Raw genomic sequence first — 24299 nt, forward strand, 5'->3', positions numbered from 1 at the left:
ATCAGTACTACAGAATAAAACGATACGATGCTTTCCCACTGGGGGGCATTAAACACTTGAGCTACTTATTATTGTACTATATCACTTTAAAAGTGGAGAAAATAAGCGTATTTATTAAACGTTTAGGGCTGGCCAGTTGCTTAAACATAGCCACTAAGTTAAGACTTGGCCTTAAGAACTAGTCTGAACAACTAGAAATTAGTTAGGGCTAATCAGTCTTAACTTAAAAAAAATATGACCCATCTTAAAGAAAAAAAAAAATTAGATGACTAAATTGTAAGACTAGTCTAAGCAGTTTGTGCAACCGGCCACAGGTCTGGTTTTACAGACATGGTTTAGATTAAGCCAGGATTAGGCCTTTGTTCAGTTGGGGCTTTTATAAATGTGGCTTAGAAAAAAACATTATTGGTGTGCATCTTGAGACAAAACAATGGCACTGACATATTTTAAGACACGCCAGTGCAAGTTGCTTTCAGCTCAAACATGCACTTTAGTCTGAGACTATCTTGAGCCCACTTGTCTGTTAAACCAGGGGATAGTTGTATAAACTATTTTTATAGCAAAATGCATTTTAATATTTTTCAAAACTAGTCAGCTTAATATATTAGCTGAGTGATTATTATTTTTAGAAAAATAACAAAAGATAAAACAAATGTAAATTTGTGACGATTCCGGTTCAATTATAATTTACTGCTCTAGGCCTTACAAACCAAAAATTGGTCATTTCATTCATTTATTTAGATCAAATATCATTGATAAAAAGAAAACTCGTGTATTTTTAACTACCAGCCAGATTTAAATCTCATGATGCAGGTGCACAGTATTTTTTCCTCCTCTTTAAAAAGTTGCACACCCAAATAAATGCAGTCATTTTGAAACTGACATATAAAATCAAACCACTCAGATGAGAACAAGAATTCAATCATATCTGCAATCTTATAAAAGCTGTTTAATTGTACACGGAGAGGGTCCTCTCATGTTAAGATCACATGACCAGTCAAATACTATTTGCCTAATCTCAGTAGCCACCCTGTTATTAGACACTTCCATTCATGGATTAAATTAATCATGATTGATTGTGAATAGTGACTTTTTACAATAGCATCAGTGGCTCAAAACTACTGCAGTTGGTGTCAAGTTCAAAAAGACTGCCAGCACAACAAACACAGAGTAAACCTCTACCCATGATGCTCCCTCCAAAGCAGCAACAAAAATTTAGTAACGGTGAAAAATGAAGGACCAGTTCTGTTCCCAACCTTATTTGGGTGCAGGAATAAGAAAACACCTCCAAATCACCACCTACGTGTAGAAATAACAGCACAACAGACAGAATGTATACCTTCCCCTCCTTTATTGGTAAAATTACAAGTTCTACTAGGTTTGTGTTTTTCCATTTATTTGCCTTTGTCCATTGCGTCCCTCGTTCCTCAGACCCCGCTGGAGACTTCTGGGTCACTGTTCACATGTGCTGTGCTTGTGATATGTCACAAGTGATGCTGAAAATGCCGGTTGAAATAGACGTCCTTCGACATAAAACAGGAGGGAACAATATTGACAAAAAAAATGACGTTGTAAGAGGACAAAGAAATACCCAGTGCACTCTTAAGAACAAAAACAAGTAAATTCTTACAAAAGTGCTGAATTGAAATAGCTAATGATTGGGGACATTTTCACATAAAAAAAAAAGAAAAAAAAAAGTACAGGAACAGCAACATTATCTTTTTCTTTTTCCTCGTAAATATTTGGGATTTTGGTCAGAGGAGGCTGATTTTGCCTTGTGTAATTCATATGTATTTTCTCATTTGTCTGAGTGATTTCAAAAACATTTCATTAATGCAAAGAAAGAGAAAAAGAAAAACACATTGGAGTTATACCACCTGTTAATGCATTTAGATATACAAGTAGATATATGTAAATGATTAGAAAAAAAAGTCTAGCCTATCAAATCATATACTGGTTTCATTTGTGCTGGAGTAGTGGACGCCTGAGAGACTAATACAAGAGAAATAATACAGGATCTACAGAACAGCCTGACATAGATGGAAAATAGCCTCTTTTCTCATTCTCCAATCTTTCCTCTCTCCGACAAAGGAGGGATGTGATCAAGGAGAGCAGGAGAAAGATGAGATGTAACTCAATACTGGCAGTATGCATCCACCAAAAGGGAGAGCGCAATTAAATAGTGACGTCACCACTAGATTTTTTTTATACAAATGAGCAAATGAGAGCATAAGGAAATACAAGGGAGAGACAACTTGTTTTTCCACCAGCAGCAGTCTGGAATTTCTTTTGTTTTAAGTGCGATTGGTTAGATCGGATCACATGTGTCTCTTTTTTGTTTTGTCAAAACTATATAAGACAAATCAAATAACTCATAGGTGGCAGAGACATGTCATAGCTTCTGTGTGTGTGTGTGTGTGAGAATGTTTGCATGTTGTGTTCTTAGGAGGGATAAATGGTCGAAACATTAATGTGTTGATTTACAAGGGTATCAATGGCCTGTTTCCAGTTCTGAAGCTCTAACTGGCCATAGTTTAGAGCTGGGTCATAAGTGAATGGATCTCACACTATGGATTCATACTGTGTTGTGTGTCTGTATCAGTCCTTGTGTGCATCTGCCAGCCGATTGGTCCAATGGTTAGTTGCCGCCTCCACAGCACTGGCCGCTTCTGCTCTGAGGTGCTGTCTCCTGTAAGTCGACCCCTCCTCTGGCGCGTCCGCCACTGCCCGCCCCACCCTGCGGTTCGTTCTTCGGAAGCTTCTTGGCTACGGAAGGAAAAGAGAAGGAAAAGATTTCTTCATAAACATACTAGGTTGCTTTGATCTGAATTAAATCAACAGCAGTGTTTGAATGATTAGGTGTGGTGCCTAGAGGAGCGTCTTTGCGGCAGGTGAAACTGGTGTCATGTTGCTGTGTTTTGCTCTGTGCTTGAAGAGAATCAACAACAGAGATGAGATCGTACCAATAGCCATGAAGATCTCGTTCACGTTCATAGCGGTCTTCGCAGACGTTTCCATGAAGAGTAGGCTGTTGTCGTCTGCGTACGCCTGCGCCTCCTAAAGAAAGCTTGCCGATGAGTTAAAAACATTTGGAAGCAGATTTACAGAGGCTGTTTTGCGTTCGTGTAAACTCACCTGAAAGTCAACGGCTCTCTTGTTGGCCAGGTCTGCCTTGTTGCCGGCCAGAGCAATGACGATATTTGGACTCGCCTGACGCTGCAACTCCTTCACCCAGTTCTTTGCTCTAGTGAATGTGTCCTAAAAACAAACAAAACAGTAAAAGCAACTGTTAAACAATAAACATGGGTGACTTGTGGGGATGTCAACTTAATGTTTTCATTTACTGCACTTAATAATTTTAATGTATTTAACCAAGCCCCTGCCCTGACACAAACTCGCAACTTGCTGTCTAAATGAAAAGCATGATGGGAATGCATATTCAATGCTTTACCTGCTTGCAACAATGTAATGTCTATTTAATAGAGCATGTCAAATGATAATATACAGTGCAATGCATAAGTTAATACACCCATGCTAAAGTTGACTAAAAAGAGGAATAAAAAATCATATTTTGGAAATTGAACTTAATGCCTTAATTAAAAAAATTTGGAAAAATCCAACCTTTAAGGACACCAATTTTCTTTGTGAATGAATAATGTATCGTAAATAAATAAATGTTCTTCCTTTTTTTGGGGGTTCAAGTTCAATTTCCAAAATATGATTTTTTATTCCTCTTTTTAGTCAACTTTAGCATGGGTGTCTAAACTTATGCATAGCACTGTGTATGTGTATATATATATATATATATATATATAGCACACAAAGGTTTGGGGTCAGTATTATATTTTTTTTAAACGAAATTAATACTTTTATTCAGCAAGGATGCATTAATTTGATTGAAACTGACTGTATAATGTTACAAAGGTTTCCTATTTCAAATAAATGCTGTTCTTTTGAACATTCTATTCATCACAGAATCCTGAAAAAAAGTAAGATGAACAAAAATATTAAGCAAAATAACTTTAATAGATTAAATTTAGACTTAAACATTAATAGGAATTGTTTCTTTAGCAGCAAATCGACATATTAGAAGGATCATGTGAACACTGAAGACTGGAGTAATGATGCTGAAAATTCAGCTTTGTCATATATTTATAATGAACTGATATCCTATTTATTAAAGCATGCATATTCCTGGTTTTTTTTTTTGTAGAAAATACAATATTTTACATATTACAAATAAATAAAAAAAGGCTGTATTTTAAGTTTCATTAACAACAAAAAGCCATTCATATACTACATACATTAGCTTAAAATCCCCCTGTATTCAATAATTTTATCCCTTAAAGCTCATCTTTGATCACCAAAATGACATTTAAATGTTTTATCCTTGAAAAATAATTCGTCATGCCTTAAAATAGCTTGAATGTAACGCTACACCCACGCCTCATTTAGTATACACGGTTCTATGAATATGTAAATTAGACCCGCCTCCACTCACTCGCGTCAGCTCAGAGATCCACTCGTTAAAATCACACGTTGACCTGATTGGTTACAAGGTAATTTGTGACGTCAGAAACACCAAATCCTCAGCAATGGCGTTGACTTATGAATTTACACATGGTTTGTCCTAAAGCATTTTAAAGACACCACATAGAGATATACTGTAAACAACACTAAAAGCTTGATTAGCTTTATGGTTGCCAACAGGAATTGTATCGCCATTGTGATCGTTACTTGACTTTGAGCAAAGGTCTGACTGTATCCTACAGAATAATAATTAAACCCGGCAGTCAGTCAGGTGAAACCTTATTATTCAGACCTTACCCTTCTGCTGAGCACAACGCTGTGATGTCAGCCTTTATTAGAGCCAAAGCACAACTGACAAAGTCAGATTGCAACTGAGGTGCCACGCAACTCTCAGCTGGTGAACGATTGGCTGTACAAGACACCTGTCTGATGCAACTCTGACTTAAAGGTCTTGATTTCATAAATCACAGGCACTCACTGTGTTAGTAATATCGTAGACGACGATGGCCGCCTGGGCTCCTCTGTAATACATAGGGGCCAGGCTGTGATATCGCTCCTGTCCGGCCGTGTCCCAAATCTCAAACTTCACTGTTGTATCATCCAGGCAGACTGTCTGTGTGAGGAAAGCAGCTAGAAGGGAAAGAGAAACAGAAATCTTTGTGACATTTCGGTAATGTGTATCAGTTTGTACAATCAAAATGATCCTTTTAGCACTTCCTTACGGCTTAGCTGTTTAAGTGCTGGACATTTGTAGAGAGGAAGAATGAGAAACATGCAGCATCATGATCAGGAAAATCAGAAAAATTGTTCAGAAAATTTAGATTTTACAATACACAGAAAGTGTGCAGAAGCGCAGAGTAAGAAAGACCATCCATATTTCTAATCCCTTACACTTCAAACTTTTTGCCGAGTCAGGTACAATGGTCACATGTTTGTAGCTCACATTAATTTCACTGCGAGTGCTGGGATCTTTGACCTGCTCACTGACGACAGGATGATGGCATTGAAGGAAAACATGTAGGAGGACAAAAAAAGTGCTGAGAATTTCCTTATTGTCAGCTTTGTGCAAGCATGCGGTATCCTGCCCGTACCAAATGTCACTCCAGCACTTCTCTTTCCTCGTGTCTGAATTTATTCTAGAATCTCTTGTTAAATACAAGACTGAGCCTTAAATGGAACAAATCCACGAATGTCCATGATCAAATTTAGCTTTAAGTTTCCCTAAAACACTGACAACTTAGCAGTGACACAATAGCACACACACACTCAGGAAATCCCATTGTTGACTGTTTCCCTTTCCTTCTGGTCGTTTCTCTAACGCCTTTCTCTGTCCGTGTAATTCAGAACATAAATCTGTATTTAAAATGAAGACCATTTCAAGCTGTATACAGCATACACATGTGTTTGGTTAGGAGATCAGATATGTGTGCACATGCATAACTGCGTGTCTGTTTAATACTCCAGTATAACTCATGTGGTAGTCATGTGATTAGCGAGTTAGAACCAGCTTGTCTGGTTCAGACCAAGCCCAGCCCTCTCACCACAGATCAACACAAGCCACACAACCTCATATACGCAGAGCGTTCAACATGATCTCACTACTAGTATGTTGTATTATAAAATATTATCCCGTAGCTAATCTTTTACAGGAGACATATTCAACAGTTTGACAGCATATTCCCCCTGAAGTCATTCATGTTAAATCAACGTTTCTTGCACACATTTATTTTAAGAAATTTCTCTTTAAAATCATCTAGACCAGTGTTTCTCAACTGGTGGGTCACAAGACCGTTTGAGTGTCAGTCAAACAACAACAAAAAATGTTTTTCTGATGCAAGACTTTTATTTTGAAATATGCACATGAATGCTGTTGACTCTTCTGTCAACCGATTAGGTACAGATAAATTGTTTATCCCCAATATTTTTCAATGTCTGCCGTTTTTCATGCCCAGAGGTCACACTAACCGAAAAATGTCCATCATTGACAGATTTTCTTTTTTTTTAGCAGTGATGGAAAAATCTGAAAACCTATCTTTTGTAATATGTAACTGTAATTCTGTAATTCTCACCCCTGACCACTTGGTGGCGAGTGCACTCTTGCTGACTATAAAGTTAATGGTCAACGAATTAATGGCTTTTCTGAGTTATGTGACATTGTTTACAAGCGGTTTTATTGACTCTTTCTGCGGTTGAAACACAGATTGAGCGATTACATGAGAGACATGATATGGATTTCTAAGTTGGACTGTATCTTTCAACATATTTTCTGATGTTCATTCATGTTTATTTTCATTCCGTCACGTAATAAAAGATGAAGGGATGATTGCGTTCCCTCGCGCTCCGCTACTCTCAAACTAAGGCGCTTACAGTGATCTCTTGAGTTTTGTGATAAAATGGACAGAATTTGAAAGCTGAGACTTTGTTTCATATCAAAAGTAACAAAGCTTATTGCGATTTATTGGACAAACATTCATGATGAAACCTGAAAAGTGACCCACAGTCTCCTTTCAACTTTCTCTTCATATATAAATAAATGCATAATCTAGCCTATATGCTTGTCCTGTACATTTAAAGGAAAAATGGAAATGTGAACAATAACAGAGCCTACTAAATTGCTTATTATCATTAAAATATGAAAATTAAACAGACGGGCAATAATAGATTATGATGGAATTTTTACAACCCTGTCTGTCAAAATGACAGGCAATGTGGAAGCATATTGTGACCTCTGTTCATGTCATAGCTGAATACAGTAACTAGTGAGGAGTTTCGGGCCTGTGTGCATTCTTGTAATGCGAATATATATTCAAAAATCCTCCATTCCTAGAAAGAATAAGCTTGGACATAAACCCGCTCTGGCTCACCTCCAATAGTGCTCTCCTGGTACTCGTGGAACTGGCCTTTGACGAAACGGAGCACCAGGCTGGACTTGCCCACGGCAGACTCTCCCAGCAAGACCAGTTTAAACTGGCAGATTTTGTTCCCGACGGGGGCGGCACCGTTGGTCCGCGCTGGTCCACCTCGCCCCGCCATGCCAACAGGCCGGACAACAGGAGAGGAGAGGGCTGACTGGATCTAAGAGGGGTCCTCACTGGATATGACAGGGGTCCTAAACCAGGATCAACTAGGCTCCGGGGAGGACAGGGGTCGAGAGAGACAGAGAGAGAGAGAAAATCAGGAGAGAAAGTGAGAAAAAGATGGAGAGATGGCTCCAATTGGATGAATAAACCTAGAGGAAAAAGGAGAAAGGAAGTTGATCAACAAAACACATTAATGACCAGATATAACTGGCCATATTACAAAACACTTGACTGTGACGCTCCAAAGTTGAGTGAAAGGAACTCATTACAGGTCGTTAACAGCTATCACACCATTCCAGTGCACTAACCATTAACCACCATAGTGCTCCAATAAAACTCACTACAACAAAACAATCCCCTTTACAGATTCCACCCACACTGTACCGCAATTACAGTTAAAAGCATCCATACAAAAGCACGCTAGGTGTCATGTCGCACATACACTAAAATAGTTCCCCAATTTAAATAACCTTCACTTATCAGTGATCCAAAATTATCTGCACCGTATTGACGGAAAAGGTGCTGAAAACAGGTCAGGACCTGCTGGGTTTTTTTGGGGTTTTTTTGTGTAGCCTATATTTTGTTATTCAAAGCGCCACACAGACCAACACTCAGCTCAGCTTGGGGCCAAATGAATTGTGGACTGTGGCGTAACATTTTCTTTATGCTTTCAGATTGATAAATAAAATGGCTACTGGGGGAAAACTCATATATTCAACTTTTGAAACCTTTATTTTTGTCCTAACTGGGTAGTGTTATGTACTGTTCATTAAAAAAAAAAAAGTTCAATTGATTCTCTGTCGCCAAATACAGACAGCAGAGCGAAAGTAGATCACTAAAACAACTGAGCAAATAAAGGTGAGAGAAAATGAATGTGATTATTACAAGACAGAGAGACACAGAAAGAAGAAATAACAGCCTGACTCAGTCTGAGGTCATTATTTCAGCTTGTCAAAGATAGATTCAGATATTCTTTCTGCTGCAGCAGACACAGTAATTGGCAGCAAAAGAGGAGAGAAGAGAAGATAGATATCAATAACTGGATGGACGGACCTCCTTCCTCTGTAGGAGAATATTCAGGTATTGAGGCCTGGGCTATCACAAAAACCAAAACATTTTCATTTAAGCAGAATTAAATGAAAGGTCAAAGGCCCGTCTCTCCTGTTAATAACTGCAAGAAAAGGCCAATGAAGTGATTATGGGGAGCGAGATGTCACTGCCAGCGTCAGGTCTTGAGGTTCAGTCTAATCCAGAGCATGTGACGGAGGTTTAGAATCACTCACACACAAATTTCTGCAAACCACATCTTCTCATGCCTTTCAACATGCTTTGCACAGAAAGTGGACCATAAATAGAAACAGTATGGCACAAAGGGTTGGCTTGACTATACAGCTAGAAAAGATGAAATAGGCTGTCTGAATATGATTTATCTCGCTCAAATATTTGTGGTTTCTTTTTCAAACATCTATTGTAGCCAATTAGATTCAAAATGTTTCAAGTTAAATTCAGTACAAGATACAGCAAAAATCTAGTTAAAGATTTTTAAGTCTTGTTTTACATACTAGTAGAGATGCACCGATTGATCGGCTGGTGACCGGAATTGGCCGATTTTCACGTGACCGGCCATGACCGACGACCGGCCGGTCAGTCTGACATATGCCGGTCAAATGCACTCGGGCGCCGCATGATTAACTTTTTGAGCAGTACGGTCTCATATATGGGATTTTTATTTCTGTGCCCCTGAGAGTACGGTGTGAATGTTCACACATGTTCCACATTTAGAATGTTCAGTGACGTCGCATAACTGCCAGATTCAAACTGTGCTTTTGCGTGTTTGCTGGCGCTGAGCCAGAGTCGGACGCGTTCAGCGCTGTCATATATCACAACTAAGCAGTGTTTTCAACCTCATAATGTTTATTTTAGCTGATGTCTGTGCAAGCAGCAATAACAATCTATTCAAATATAATTTGCCGACATGTGTTATTCATATCAGACAAACATAGTGGAAGTAACTATAAAGTTTACTCTATTCTTCTCAGTTCACCGGCCACTTTCTTGCATTTATTTCGGGAGAAACTGATGAATTCACGTGCTGTAAATCCGACTGACAGGACAACATTGCGGCGCCCATCTCATGTTATAGATCAAGATTATTTATAAAGGTTTTTAAACGACCAAACACACTCACTCAGGCTAGTCGATGACATGGTAAGCAAGTTTGTGAATATTTTGAATAAAAAAGGAAAAGCGAAATAAAAGCGACACATCTGTCATACAGTATTATTGTGGCTGTGGTGTATCGCGTGACGCGTCGCCATGGAAACATTAAAGGGAACGTTCGCCTTGAAAAAACGTATGCGTGAAAGGGTTAAGGAGAAGATCGAAAATAACTATTTGTGTGTGCTGTAAAGTGGTTAGAAAAAAATTTAATCGGAATCGGCTAAAATCGGTATCGGCAGGTCAAACTCAATGAAAAATCGGAAATCGGAATCGGCCTAGAAAATTGTAATCGGTGCATCTCTACATACTAGCTACGTTCACATCGTCAGATTTTGGGATTGACAACACATTTATTAACAGGTGTGGCCTACTAGTCGACCTCCGGAGTCTGTATATGCGATCCATTTGAAATAGACTACTTAACAGACTCAAATCCCATACTGAATGCCGCTAAAAACTAGGGATGCACCGATCCGATACTCCATATCGGTATCGGCTATGATACTGCCATTCTTTGCCGTTGTTACAATATATTCGGTTCCTGAAATATTTGCTTCCAATGGGTGGAGCTACCATGAATATTCACGAGACCATAGTGTGGGCGGGGCGACCAATACAAGCGAGTGGAACAGAAATTATTAGCATGAGCGCCTCAGACCGCGTTTTGTTTTATGGATTATTCATTTCAAACATGTAATAAAGTTGAAACGATGTTAAGCTTAAACTACTCGTATATATTTTATCAAGTCAAGTCAAGTCAAGTATATTTGTATAGCGCTTTTCACAATACAGATTGTATCAAAGCAGCTTCACAGTATTAAATTAAAATAATACAACAAGGTTTGTTTCTAGTGGAATTTATTGATTGATAAAATCAAATTAAATATCCCCAAAATATCCCCAATTTATAGATAATTCATCATTTTGTAGCATGTGTTTCTCAGTATGAATGATTCAGATTCAACTTTTTAAATGTGTATGATTGCTGTTTAAATAAATATTTACAAATATAACCTTGTGTTTTTGTTCTGTCTCCCAAAGATGTCTGCATATTATTAAAATAGCCTTTAAATGATAGGCTGATAACTCAAGACAACATAAGAACTTGGAGTTGCATGTTGCACGCTTTGAATGTTGCTTCATACTGACTCAACTGTAAATCTTTTTGATACACAACCTTTACTTTATCAAAGGTCATCATAAATGTTAGCCTTCAGATGCATTAACAGTTGTTTTCTCTAGCAATGCTTAGTAATGTTATCATTCTTATGTAATGATTTTGTAAACAAGTGGACACAAAATCACAATGGAGTAGAAGGCATACCAAAAAATTAAGGAAAGGTATATTTATAAATACATATTTGAATCATTTTGTAAACACTTAGTCCTGCTGTATTCATTTTGTCCTTGATCCCATGGTTTTCTCTTGTCTGACATTCTCATTTTTACAGACGAATATGAATAAAATATGTAATTTTAAGACACTTTACCTTACTATAAAAGTAGTTTCGAGTTAATGAATGAGCTTAAACAAAAACATCTGCCTCAACATATTTCTGTGTAAAATGTATTGAGGTTTTTTTTTTTTTTTTATCAAATTTAAACAGTCTAGATCGTATTTAGGATAGGTAGATACCTTTATGTATATTGTTTTATATTATAAAAATGGTTTCTATGCTCTTCTTTAAATGACAATACTTTTTAATTATATGTCCATGACCCACCACACCTGAGAAACTTCTTTTCTGACCTCCATTTCTATTGTACACAGCTTTGGCCAATAAATAATTGGTTCATTACATATAATTTGTGAAGCATCCAACATCCATTTAGCTATGGTGATGTTTTAAAAGAATAATAACAAGTCTCTTATATGAACCACAATTCATATAAATAAACCTACCCATCTTTGTTGAATTTGTCATTTTGGCTGTCAATAAAGATAAGGAAATGTTTAAAACCTTGTATGAATTGAAAAAAATTGGAAAGGTTCCTCATGGTTTCTAAAAAAAAAAAAATGAATGGCACAGAACTTCAAAATCAGAGGCGAGTTAAGTAACACTTAGTGATTTCTCTGATAGTCTCTTCATGATCAAATAATAGGCTACTACTTTTAAATGAGGTCTTATACTATATTAGACAGTGAGGTTTTTATTTGCCCTAGGTGCCAAGGCCCTTAATATGGTACTCCCATGCATGATATCAATGAAAGAAAATGTGAAATTTGACAGTGCCAAATTAAAAACAAAATTAAATGAATCAATTTTCTAGTGTTTTGTCTCTGTTTTGTTAAGTGCACTTACCTTTGGAATGGTACATTCAAAACTACAAATTGCAAAAACTAAGTATAACATTACTTTAGTTGGACCTTGCTATGTATACATTTACAGTTGAAATATCACTTAATTTGACCAATGTTCTAAAGCATTGCTTGAGAAAACAACTGTTGAAGCTTAACATTTATGATAACCCTTGACAGTTGTATATCAAAAAGATTTTCAGTTGAGTGTAAAGCAACATTCAAAGCATGCAACTCCAAGTAGCCTATGTTGTCTTGAGCTATCAGCCTATAATTTACTATGCATCCATAGTAGCATCTCAAATACTTTCTGTGTGAATGTGCAATGGGAGTCAAGACAGTATTCTCTTACCAGTAACTATAGTAACAGTGACTGAAGTAATATAAAAAGTATCACTTTTGACACGACAAGAGTCCAATTGAGTCGCGAGTTCATCCATCAAATCTACATTAACTGACAGCAGCTTTTATATCTGGGTGGAGAGAGGAGCATTTTTGAGACACACGTAAAACACAAAACACACAAAAAAGTTGTTGTTCTAAACCTGTATGAATTTCTTTCTTCTGCTACACACACACACACACACACACACACACACACACACACACACACACACACACACACACACACACACACACACACACACACACACACACACACACACACACACACACACACACACACACACACACACACACACACACACACACACACACACACACACACACACACACACACACACACACACACTGTTGATGGACCACATTGACTTCCATAATTATTTTTTTTTTTCATATTATGGAAAATCAATGGGGCTCATCAACTGAAATGCATACAGCTTTGGAACAACTTGAGGTAAATGATGACTTTAAGGACTCAAAAACAGGACTGACAACTGTATTCTGCTGCTGTGTGAACATGGCCACTGTTTTTCACTGAATGAAGGAGAAAAACGATATTTAATCATTTTCATTTATATTCCACCAGTATAACAATAAAAAATTACATTTACACAATATAAATACAAGGACATTTTAATATATGAAAAAAAAAAAAAAACACTCAGGGACATCCATGACCATATCTAGTGATGAATCACAAATGAATCTTTAAATTGATTTGTTGGACAGAAGACAGAGCCAACATACCAACTATTGTACTGTTTGTTTTTCTTACAGTTTTTATGTTAAATCAAAGAAGATATTATTCAAATGCTTCCTTAATGCCAGTGTAATGACTTCTTTAGGAAAATTAATGTCCAAAAAGTAAATGCTAAATAAAATAAAAACCGTAATTTTATAATCATCAGCAAAAGTATATATCACTCAGCTGTAAAATCACACTAAAGAGAAAATCTCAAAACGAGGGCAAAGAAGGATCTGAATTAGTGCAGCGACGACACACTTATCTCCCGATTCAATACTATCACGATACTTGGGTGCCTATACGATATGTATAGTGATATATATTTTTTTTTTCAAATTGCGTTTCTACAAGTTTTGCGATTCGATATTGCAATATATTGTGATTTTTCTTTTTTTTAACACTAGACCATGGGGAAAAGCTCAATCATACACTTATACAGACTGTTCATGATGTATAAGATGAGTCATATTTACAAAAACAATTCATCACATTTTTCTGACTTATTTCAGAAGCATCATACAGTACTACGTGCTCTTTAAAAAAATTATTCAATAAATACATTTAACTTGTTGCCACCTAGTAGCGAAACAATGTAATCGATAAATGCGATTTTTCTTTCAAAAAGCTGATTTACTCTATTTTGATCGCTATACGGTAGACATCAGCGTTTATATTTTAACTTAATGATTTGAACTATTGTATCACAGAAATAATGATACTATGAGGTTAAAACTACTTTTTGTGAAGCGGTTTCATGATCATCTCCGGGTCAGCGGCAGCGCCAAGCCAACGCAGATTTGAATGCTGCGATATGATTGTCAAAGGTTTAATAGACAGACGAATTGGAATAAGATCACGTGGGTGTTTGAATCGAGATCGCAGTCTTTTTAAAGATGAATCGTGCAGCTCTACTGTCTTATCACTCTCTCAACATATGAGTAGCGCGAGGGCTTTTCAGTGCATTCAGTCTCACGTCGCTTTCACACATCCACTTGGAAGGGATATTACGTCACTCAACAGATAACGACACATTTCAACCTCTGTTGGAACAAAAGTGGCTAACTTCTGTCAACCTCGTTTATAAGCAAGGACAAAAATAAAGCAATTCAATTTGAACTAAAATCGATTCTGTAATAAAAAGATCGATTTTAAAATCGTAAAAATAAATAAAAATCGCAATAGCAGGGTGAATCGATTTTTTTCTCCCGGCCCTAATCAGAATATGGGAATAATTGCACCAAAGAGGGAGTGGAGAAATAGAGAGCATGTTTATGAAATATTGATGTGATTTTCATATGTTCTGCCTTACAAATTTTTACCAACAGACTGAAGCATCTTATTAGCAGACGGACAGACATCGTAATGAAAACTTGCAGCAGTATCAAAAATAGAGATGTCATTCATGACATCAGACACCCACCACGGAAGGATGGATTTTACCGTAATGCCACTCTGTTCTGAAACCGAGTGACCAAATACCAGGCAACGACAATGATGAAATTCCACAGAAGCACTCCACAGAGAACTGCTGTAATTTCCATGTATTGTAGTTTAAGACACCTGATTCACTTCCTGTCATCTATCGGTAAGGTCACTGTGTTGAAACCTGTGCGTACATGTCAGCCCGAATCGCTGGCACCAGCATTCCAATCACTATGGCTCATTTCCCATCTATGCAAAAATCGCATGCTGAATATACAGTTCTGTGGTGAGACCCTTAAATCCAACAAGAAGGAGTGCAATAATACTGTCCCTCCCCCCATCACACACAGTTCACTGGGAGGGAGGGATCTCAACAACAGTGTGGAAATAGGAAATGCTCTCCAGGAAACCAGCTGGAAGGAAAAATCGCATGCATCACCAACACGGCCTGCCTGCCTGAGCCGGCCTGATCATTACACAAATGTCTGAGAGGGTGTGTTAGAAAGGGCGGTCTGTCTGTCTATCTATCTAAGAAGTTGTTGCAATTTTGCAGAGCAAACACACAGATAACAACACATCCACACCCTCCTCAATGCCTGGAAGGGCAAACTGCTCAACAGCTGCATTCATTAATAATACAACTTAACAGATGCTATTATATGCATCTTGCCAGCTCCATCAGACAATGCCTTTTTTCCCCATCTCTCTGTCTGTTTGTGCAGGCATGCAATCTACTTTGTGCTCCAATTGTTCCTGTTCATTAGAGTCGCTTCAAGATCAAACATTTCATCTTCAGTTCAGCAGATCTGGGTTATTCAGACACATTTGAGTTGGTTTGTACTTTAAATAAACATGTTTCTACATATCCTGGTGGTGATAAACATTCCTGTGTGTGTCCGGTTTTCACCATGACCTAAATACTAAGGGTATGTTAACACGACAACGATGAAGTTGCGTTTTTCGAGTACAGACGACGACTAAAACTATAAGAAAATGACTAAAAACGCTGTATTATTCATGCCAGGCCAGTAGCTGGCGATGTCACTTTGTAAATAAACACTACTCGCCTAGACTGAACAAATAATACACAGATTTGCTCTAAGTTTACACAATAACAGTAACATTTTCAAAAACATACACTTTGAAACCCATAATTTCAGTCAGTTAAGTCTTCTAATATTTTATTCTAGTTCAGCTTTATTTCAGTTAACAAAAAATTAATGAACGAATTCCTAAGACATTTCCCTCCGGTCGTCATGACGAAAACTGGGATATGGATATTTACCAATTGTTCTTTAGAGATTGCATTGCACACACAAAACACAAATAAAAATGATAGTCATTGCAACATTATCTCTATGGCTATTCTTGTAAATCACAATTTTAAAAGTCCCTATTCATTTTGGGAACAGCATGTTTTAGTTTGTTTTTTAGTGATTGAACACCATGCCAGCTTCCAGTGAACCCCGTGTAAAACAATATAATTGGCATAGTCATAATCATAAATTGAAAGAGAAAACAAAAACTCACTGGTAAAAAATAATCTTGATCACACCCTGGTTTCTCATAAAGCCCTCAATAACAACAACATAAAAGTCATCCGTTAAGGAACAACACAATGGACATTTAAAGGGGTGGTCGATTATGATTTCACTTTTTTCATTTTAGTGAGTGTGTAATGTTACTGTTTGTTTGAGCATAAACAACATCTAAAGAAATTGCTTTTTAAGGACTACAACAAACGGCTGGTAGGGACTACACGACATTCCTCCCGGGTTAGTGACATCACCATCACCAACCCTAGAATTTTCATAAACCCCGCCCCCTGAACACGATTTATAGATTACCAAGGCAGAATATGCTAATCAATGACTAGATTAGAAGATAACTACACATGAGCTACATAAATTCATCAACTAACCATTCAGAAATGTCCTGTTGCATTCTACATGTTGTCACTTTTTGAGTCTCTCCATCATTGTCTGACTCCGGTTTGAGCATAAAAGGCTAAAAGCTTTTGAAATTTTCAGTGCATGTATGTGTGAGTGCAGCTGTTGAAGCTCCGCCCCCTGTGCCGGGAGCAGCAGCTCATTTGCATTCAAAGGAACAGACACAAAACGGTGTGTTTTTGCTCACCCGCAAAAAGAGACAATTTTAACATGCTATATAAAAATATCTGTGGGCTATTTTGAGCTAAAACTTCACATACACACTCTGAGGACATCAGAGATTTATTTTACATCTTGTGAAAAGGGCATTATACCACCACTTCTTTAAATCTAATGAGGAAAGAAATTTTAACTTGATTGCTTTAATGGAAGAAACAAAAAAACAGCCTTCTTGATTACCTAAAATGCCTCAAGCAGTTACAAAGCATGCTGGGAAAAGCCACTATGCTCTCCGGAGCAGAACTAAGAGGTGAAAGTAATATTCTGTTCCTGTTTGCTCACCTTCAGTGACAGCCAAAACAAGAAAGCGACACACAGCAACTGAGACACATTTGCATCGTAATGACGTCTCTTTTTATTTTAATCCGCATCATGTTAATGTTAAGCAATAAGTAGATCCTCCTCACACACGAGAAGCGACCAAACCACAAATAAGACGCAACCCTGGCTATACTATTCTAATATCTCAAAGACAATGACATTACGAGACCGTAAAACAGCACTAAAGACGGCAGGTTTCACAAGTCATGTGTGCATCAAGTGCTTCTGCAGAACAAAAGGTCACTATGTGCAACAGAACAGTGAATATGTGTTTTACAAGAAATCCTCTCAGTATCAAAGGTGAAAATTCATAATTGACAATAATGCATATATATATATTTACACACACAGTGACACAGACAAGTCTGGACAGGTGATATGATTAATTGAAATAAATGTGTATTTCACTAAATCATAATTTCACCTATCTAAAGAGGTGGACTGCTATCATAAAAGCATATTGTTGTCATTGCAATCAAACAGCTCTAAGCTCATATCAATGCATGTGCGATCTTAAGTGATGACTCATCTAGCTGACCTGTCAATCAAGTCTCCTCAGGCCACATTATTGACTTCCTCATGAAGTCCGATGTCTTTCACTTCTGATCTGCTCCTCCCACGAGCTCTGACCACAAGCATTCAACTCAAAGCCGGTGAACCAGAGCCACACTGATAACTTAAAAAAAATAGAAAACAACGAGCAGAGCTAAAGAAAACTTTTTAAAAGAGATTAAAAAAAACACACACACGTTAATATGTTATACATGTAGACGTTTGGATAAGTATCACCCTTACTAATCGCAATACAATCGGTGTTTAGCGCCACCACAGAGATGCGTGTTCGGCTGCATCACAACGGTCAAATGATAAGACAAGGAAGCCCTGCTGTAGATGGCCAAACTTCAGAGCTGCTGATCAAACACACATATTTACATGTGTACACACACACCCATAGAAGCCTTCTCCATTAAACTGACGTTCGCCGTAAAGATTGATATTCGGAGCGTGACAGATAGACAGAGAGGCCTGAATTACTATTCCTTTTTTATGTCGCTGAGGGAAAGATCCAGATGAGCGGCTCAGGAGCGTCATGAGCATCGGCTAACACAGTCTTGACAGTTCCTCTATATCAGTAAACCACGACCAGATAACAATAACCTTCCAACAAACATATTAATACAAAACCAGATAGAGGTTACCTTGAGATACGAGAGCGGCGCTTTTCTCTTTCTGTCAAATCCCTGGCTGTCAGACTGAGAGAAAATTCCCCTCCAGCCGCCGCAAGCGTCTCCTGTCGACGGGCTTTGGCCTTCACTTCCGCTTTAAGGGACGAACTTCCGTAATCCACCTTCTTCCGAGGAGGAGGGGCTTGTTTTGATATACGTGGTGGTGGCCAATAAAATCGCGGTTACATTTCTCACCCACAACAAGACAATAATAGATTTACTTTTCTCATTTTATTTGTTGAAAGGTTACATTTCATATTATGCTTTTCCTTAAAACTATTTTAGAGAGCTACGCATTTGTTTAATTTAGAGACTACGCATTTTTTTTTCTAAACTTAAAATGTGACTTATAGCTAACTTTTTAAACTAACTAACTAAACAAAAACTGAAATAAAATAAAATAAAAATAAAAATATTAGTCTACACGTAAAGATAAAAAAAAAGAAAAAGAAAAAAAGAAAATAAGAAATGTTGCCCTGGCAGCATAATGAAATGAATAAGTCTAAGTTTATATACTAAAATGACAAAAAAAAACAAAAAATAAAAAAAAAACACATAACTAAAAATAAAATTCAAACTGAAAATATAAAAATAAAAGCTAAATCTACAAAATTAATAAATTGTATAATAGTCATATATAAACAGTACGTTAAAAAAGTCATTACCATCGCATGTAATGTCAGTGTCTTGAAGATTAAGCATGATGTAGACTATTTTATTTATTTGTAATTTACCCATTTGTCTGAAATTAATTTAATTTCTGTTTTATAATAATAAACTATATAAACAAAACTTTAAACACTTGATAACCACAGTCATTTGAGGACCCACAGGACTCTGTGGGCATAGATATAACAATATAACAAGGTAAGATGACCTCTCCACAGTGGTTATTAGAAGCACGGCAGTATCAAATACTTTAGTTTGATCTGTAGACAAGTGCTTAAAAAACGGACCCTTGTGTTGCCAAATCAAAACAAGTGCATGAAAAACAAGATCAGCTCTGAATGTGACTGAAGGTTATGTACTAACCAGTAATCACCGAGCTGGGGCGCTACAGGCCAATTAAACTTTTAATAGACCCGGTTTTTTCTCTCTCTTAAAACCATATGCTTAAAACGCTGGCTGGTTTCTGTCAGGTAAAGTAACGCAATGATCCTCAACCTTTTTTACTCAGGCCTCCAGTTGTCCAACACAATTTCAACCATTTCTAATATTTCTGCTATAATTATACGACAAATCTGCTTGTTTTCAAACTGTCTATTAACAGAAACAGTGAGTAGCCTAATACGATTGCATTTAATTAGCCTAAACACGATTTGTGGGGATACAGAAATTTCAAGAACGGGTTGTTCTTCAATTAAAACAATAAATAGAGGGGGAGGACTGAGGAGACCTTGTTGGGCGTATCCATCATTTTAGAAGAGAGGGGGACAGAATGTCAAGTGTAATAGGCTAACAGTTTTTTTTCTTTTTTTTTTCTGACCTGTCTAATTGACAGGTTACATTTTTCTTATCTCTTGCTTTTAATTGGCTAAGAAATCACAAATTAGTTATTGTTCAGCAGTGTATTTGGTTAAATACAAATAATTTTAATTGATTAATAATAAAATATATTTTACATTTAAATGTTTTATGCCATCCTCCTGGTTGAGGACCACTGAGGTAAAGACTCCTCCCCTAGAATAGTTTCATTACCCATATTTTATATGCTGCAAGCCAAACTCCCGTAATTGTATTTTCCCGATATTCCTTTATTTAGTTCTTCTTACTCTCACATAGGCCTACTTGTTTCAACTGGAATCTGATCTATCTATAGTGTGATAGATGCAACAAACATGCTAATTAGCCTACCGCCCAGCGGTGTATGTACAATCAGCGAGCAGCGTGTCATTAAAGTTGTGCGTAGGTGGCGAGTACTCAGGCTATGCTGACAATTTCTCAACAACTGCTTTATGCCATTAATAATGTGCTAATTTTACACACAGCAACTGTTTGTACTCATTATCAGAAAAATATTGAGTTCAATAAATGAATACAACACAAACAGATTACAATAGGCCTATACTTTATACCTTATATTTTCACTTGCTGGCAAGACTCTACCCCATCAGCCAATGTTCCAGCTGCATTTCAGATTAAAACAACAGAAAAAGATGCACAGTCTACAAATATATATACATATCCTTTATGAAATGTTGACATGAGGCATTCATGGGCCTGGGGAGGAGCTGAGAGATAACAGGTTGTTAAGATTTTCCCACAACCAAGCAGTATGTGTGGGTAGCCTCCTGTGGCTAATGATGTGTCTGGAGCCCTGATGTAGACAGAAAGAGCGAGATGGTGGGCGTCTAAAGAAACATCTCTTTGGAGAAGATATGTGCAACCTAACCATCTCAGTATCTGTTGTTTAAACTAGATTTTTCCAATATGTATGTTTACTTCGATGTAAGGATAGGGTAATGGTTCTGATGTTATATAATAAATAAACAGTTACCATGTAGATTTCAGATAGTTTCTATGAAAATGATATGTGACAGTGTAAAGCCTATACATAATTAAAGGTTAGATTTGGTGAATATTTTGAACAGCAAAAAATAAAAATGATGTATATATATATATATATTGCTCATATTTACCAAGGTTGCCAGTATTAGTGGAAGACACTGTACTGTATCCTTCAACCTATTGAGATTTTTTATTTTATTTGATGAGCCAATCAGCCACAAAGCAGCTTAATCACCTGCCAATACAATCTGTTTTTTATTTAAAGGAGGACAACCTGGTTTCTTGTGTAATGGGCCAATCAAACCTACTCCATTAAATGAGCAATGGTGAAAATGGTTTATTCCCTGAAGAGGGCATTTTCAACAGGCAAATTCATTTTTTTTTTCAATCGCAAAGCATTTAATTTAGGCAGGCACAACCGAGAGATAAGGAAATGGAAGATTTATTTAACAATATAGGCATGAAACAGGCCCAGAAAAAGATATACTGTATGTAGAGAAAGAATAAATCAATATTTTTTTCCCAAAAACTTTCTGACGATGAAAAAAGAGGATCAGCAACAAAAATAAATGTATATCGTTCTGCACATGCTTTTATAAACATTCTACATGTAAGAGACAAACAATTCAAGTAGTTTTTGGTAAACTTATACAACTATATATAAAATAAGTTATTTTAAAGGATGTTGGAAACCAAACAATTCTGGTTACTATTGACTTCTATTGAAGACATTTCTCAAATGATCTTCTTTTATGTTTCACAAAAGAAAAAGTCATACAGGTCTGCAACAACATGAGGGTGAGTAAATGATGACAACATTTTGGGGTGAACTGTCCCTTTAGCAGACTTGAAAATGCCAGGGAAATAATATCTTATTATATCATGCAATTAGGTACATTTTAAAGGTTTTCAAACTGAAGGAGTTTTAAAGTGAGGATTTGAAGAAGATTCTGGCTCTTCGTAATCTATGACTCAGTCCTAGGGGACACTGTCTTATGCAAAACCTACGCGGTGAAACCATGTAAAATCAAGCCATATAAAGTAAAATAAACCCAACCAGTAGAAACAGATTTTACCTAAATACAATTAAGCATGACTCATCCTGACCTTTAAGTCCTACTTTAATCTAAAAAGTGGCAATTTTGAAACAATAGGCACAGTTGTGCACATTCTCGTGCTCATCTAGCATAACCCACGTACACTGCTCCCACAATGCATTGCATTTGGCTTAAAATTAGGGCATTATCCGTGCAACAGACAAAGAGCATGTTAGACGACTTTTCTTAATATGTCCATCACTCCTGTTCAGTGATGGCTTAATCAATGTGTCGTTCCTCAGCAGTGGATGAAACGATGGGCTCAAGTGTGTGAACAGGACTTGATCCCACCAGATCATTCTGTCTCAGGCCTGTAGGGAAATGTAGCAAGCTGGAACTACAAATCCCGGAATGCAAATGTGAACTGACCGTTATGAGAGGCTCTGATGGGCCGGTTGGTGTAACGGATAAGTGGATGGGTGTGGGTGCACTGGAGTGCAGGTCAGGTGTCATCTGTATGTTTAAGGACGGATGCGACTGACTCTGGATGTTATGGGTGCACAGAGACAATGTGTTGCCAGGACTCCCACTCCGAACCTGAGGGACCAAACCACTGGACGGAAAGGCTGCCGCCAAGCCTAGGAGTGACCCGCCAGTGCAGGGAACATGGTGTCCTATATAAGGAGAGTTTGGTGTGGTCTGAGAAGTCTGATATGGGTTTGACTGACTCTCTACACCCAGGGTAGCAACCCTTTCCTGGTCAGGGCAGCATGGAAAATAGGCTGAGTGAGAGCTGGGGGCTTGATTGAGGAGCTCAATGTCCCCTTCCTGCCCCAAGACGGAGCCTCTTTCCTGGGCATGGCTGACGCTGCAAATGCACGTGTGCCTGGATCCTAAAGAATCTCTCAGAGAGGGATCCGGCTGCAGGCAAGGGCCGGCCGGCATGTTAAAGGCCAGCCTAGACGTCCAGTCGGCGGTAGAGGAGGCCACGTTGGTGCAGTTGGGTGATGTATGACAGTTGAAAGAGCTGAAGGGAGTAAAAGAGGAGGTGAAGTGCGGTGGGGTCACGTGTGAATGCAGGAATTGCATCATTTCGTGGAGCTCCTTGGTCAGTGAGGACACTTCCTGGTTCAGGTGGTTCATCTGGAACAGATTCAAATGTTAATGTCAGAATATTAATTAATAAATACTGGTGACAAATGTCATAAATAAGAAAACCTATTTTATTTCTGTTGATTTGCAGTAGGTGTTTTCTGATACCTCTGCATTGAGTTGACGGAGACTCTGTCTGACTTCCTCTGTCTCAAGGAGAAGGTTTGCGCCAACCTGAAACGGGTCTAAAAGAGCCAAAACAAGTAAGAAACTGACAGTTTCATGTGTAGAATTATTATATTATCAGATGAATCAGTCTCACTGGGATCTCAGGGTTTTTTTTATTAAATTTTTTATTGCGACCTAAATTAACTGAATTTGCAGCAGGTTTTATTTTATTTATTTTTTACAATGGAAAGTACTAATAATAATTATTATGCATTTGGATAATTAGAGAGTCAGTGAAGGTAGGAGTACAATTAATGGTGGCTTAAATGTGCATAATCAGTGTGTTTACAGTACATGTACAACAAAACACTGATAACTATTGAAAATAGCATGCGCACACTGAATAAAACTACCAGAATGGGACTAAAGGTTTACATGCAAAGTGACATTTTTAACATTTATACAATAACAGAACACCGTTTAAGGTTTGTACATGACCTTACAGATTGTCAGGTCATTAAAAGTAATAGGTGTAAGATGCATGTAATTGCCCTCCATAACTGAATAGTAGACTGAAGACATGCAAACGGTGTGTTGACATATTGATGTTTTGCTAGTATTTAGTTTCAGGAATTTCAGGGGGTGATTAAAGTGATTAAATCCTTACTTAATTAAAAATGTATTTAATACATTTAAAAAATGTGTTTCTAGACCTGTAATAATTATGCAAATTCATACATTTGTATAATGCCATGGGAATCATAATAATGAATATAAATAATATATATATATTCAGGTATACATTTTGAGTAAAACATACATTTTTTAAAATCCATATCCTTAATAAGAGGGGTTTTGAATATTGTTGTGGGCAATTAGAGTAAAAAAAAGTTTGAGAACCTTATAAACCATATGATCTAAACCATAATGCACTAGTCTAATATTAAAGGGATACTCCACTTTTTTTGGAAATAGGCTCATTTTACAACTCCCCCAGAGTTAAACAGTTGAGTTTTACCGTTTTCGAATCCATTCAGCCGATCTCCGGGTCTGGCGGTACCACTTTTAGCATAGCTTAGCA

The 24299-nt window shown here is 37.3% G+C and overlaps 2 protein-coding genes across 2 annotated transcripts in view; both read right to left on the reverse strand.

The window, feature by feature from the left end:
* Positions 1-1334: 1334 nt before the first annotated feature.
* rab5c (RAB5C, member RAS oncogene family) lies at positions 1335-18536 on the reverse strand. The gene is made up of 6 exons (XM_084385724.1): positions 18387-18536; positions 7395-7759; positions 5009-5160; positions 3136-3258; positions 2964-3057; positions 1335-2766 (listed from the first exon to the last, which is right to left on the reverse strand). The coding sequence occupies exons 2-6, from the start codon at positions 7561-7563 to the stop codon at positions 2639-2641; spliced, it is 666 nt and encodes a 221-aa protein (XP_084241850.1). The 5' UTR covers positions 7564-7759; positions 18387-18536; the 3' UTR covers positions 1335-2638.
* A 2596-nt stretch (positions 18537-21132) lies between these two features.
* kcnh4a (potassium voltage-gated channel, subfamily H (eag-related), member 4a) overlaps positions 21133-24299 on the reverse strand; it is a 31776-nt gene continuing 28609 nt past the window's right edge. The window contains exons 15-16 of the mRNA XM_084423998.1: positions 23219-23295; positions 21133-23101 (exon numbers count right to left, since the gene is read on the reverse strand). Coding sequence (XP_084280124.1) covers positions 22238-23101; positions 23219-23295 — 941 coding nt within the window. The 3' untranslated portion in view covers positions 21133-22237. The remainder of the gene's footprint in view (positions 23102-23218; positions 23296-24299) is intronic.

The sequence above is a fragment of the Rutilus rutilus genome, assembly GCF_951802725.1.
Source record: "Rutilus rutilus genome assembly, chromosome: 1".
Lineage (NCBI taxonomy): Eukaryota > Metazoa > Chordata > Actinopteri > Cypriniformes > Leuciscidae > Rutilus > Rutilus rutilus.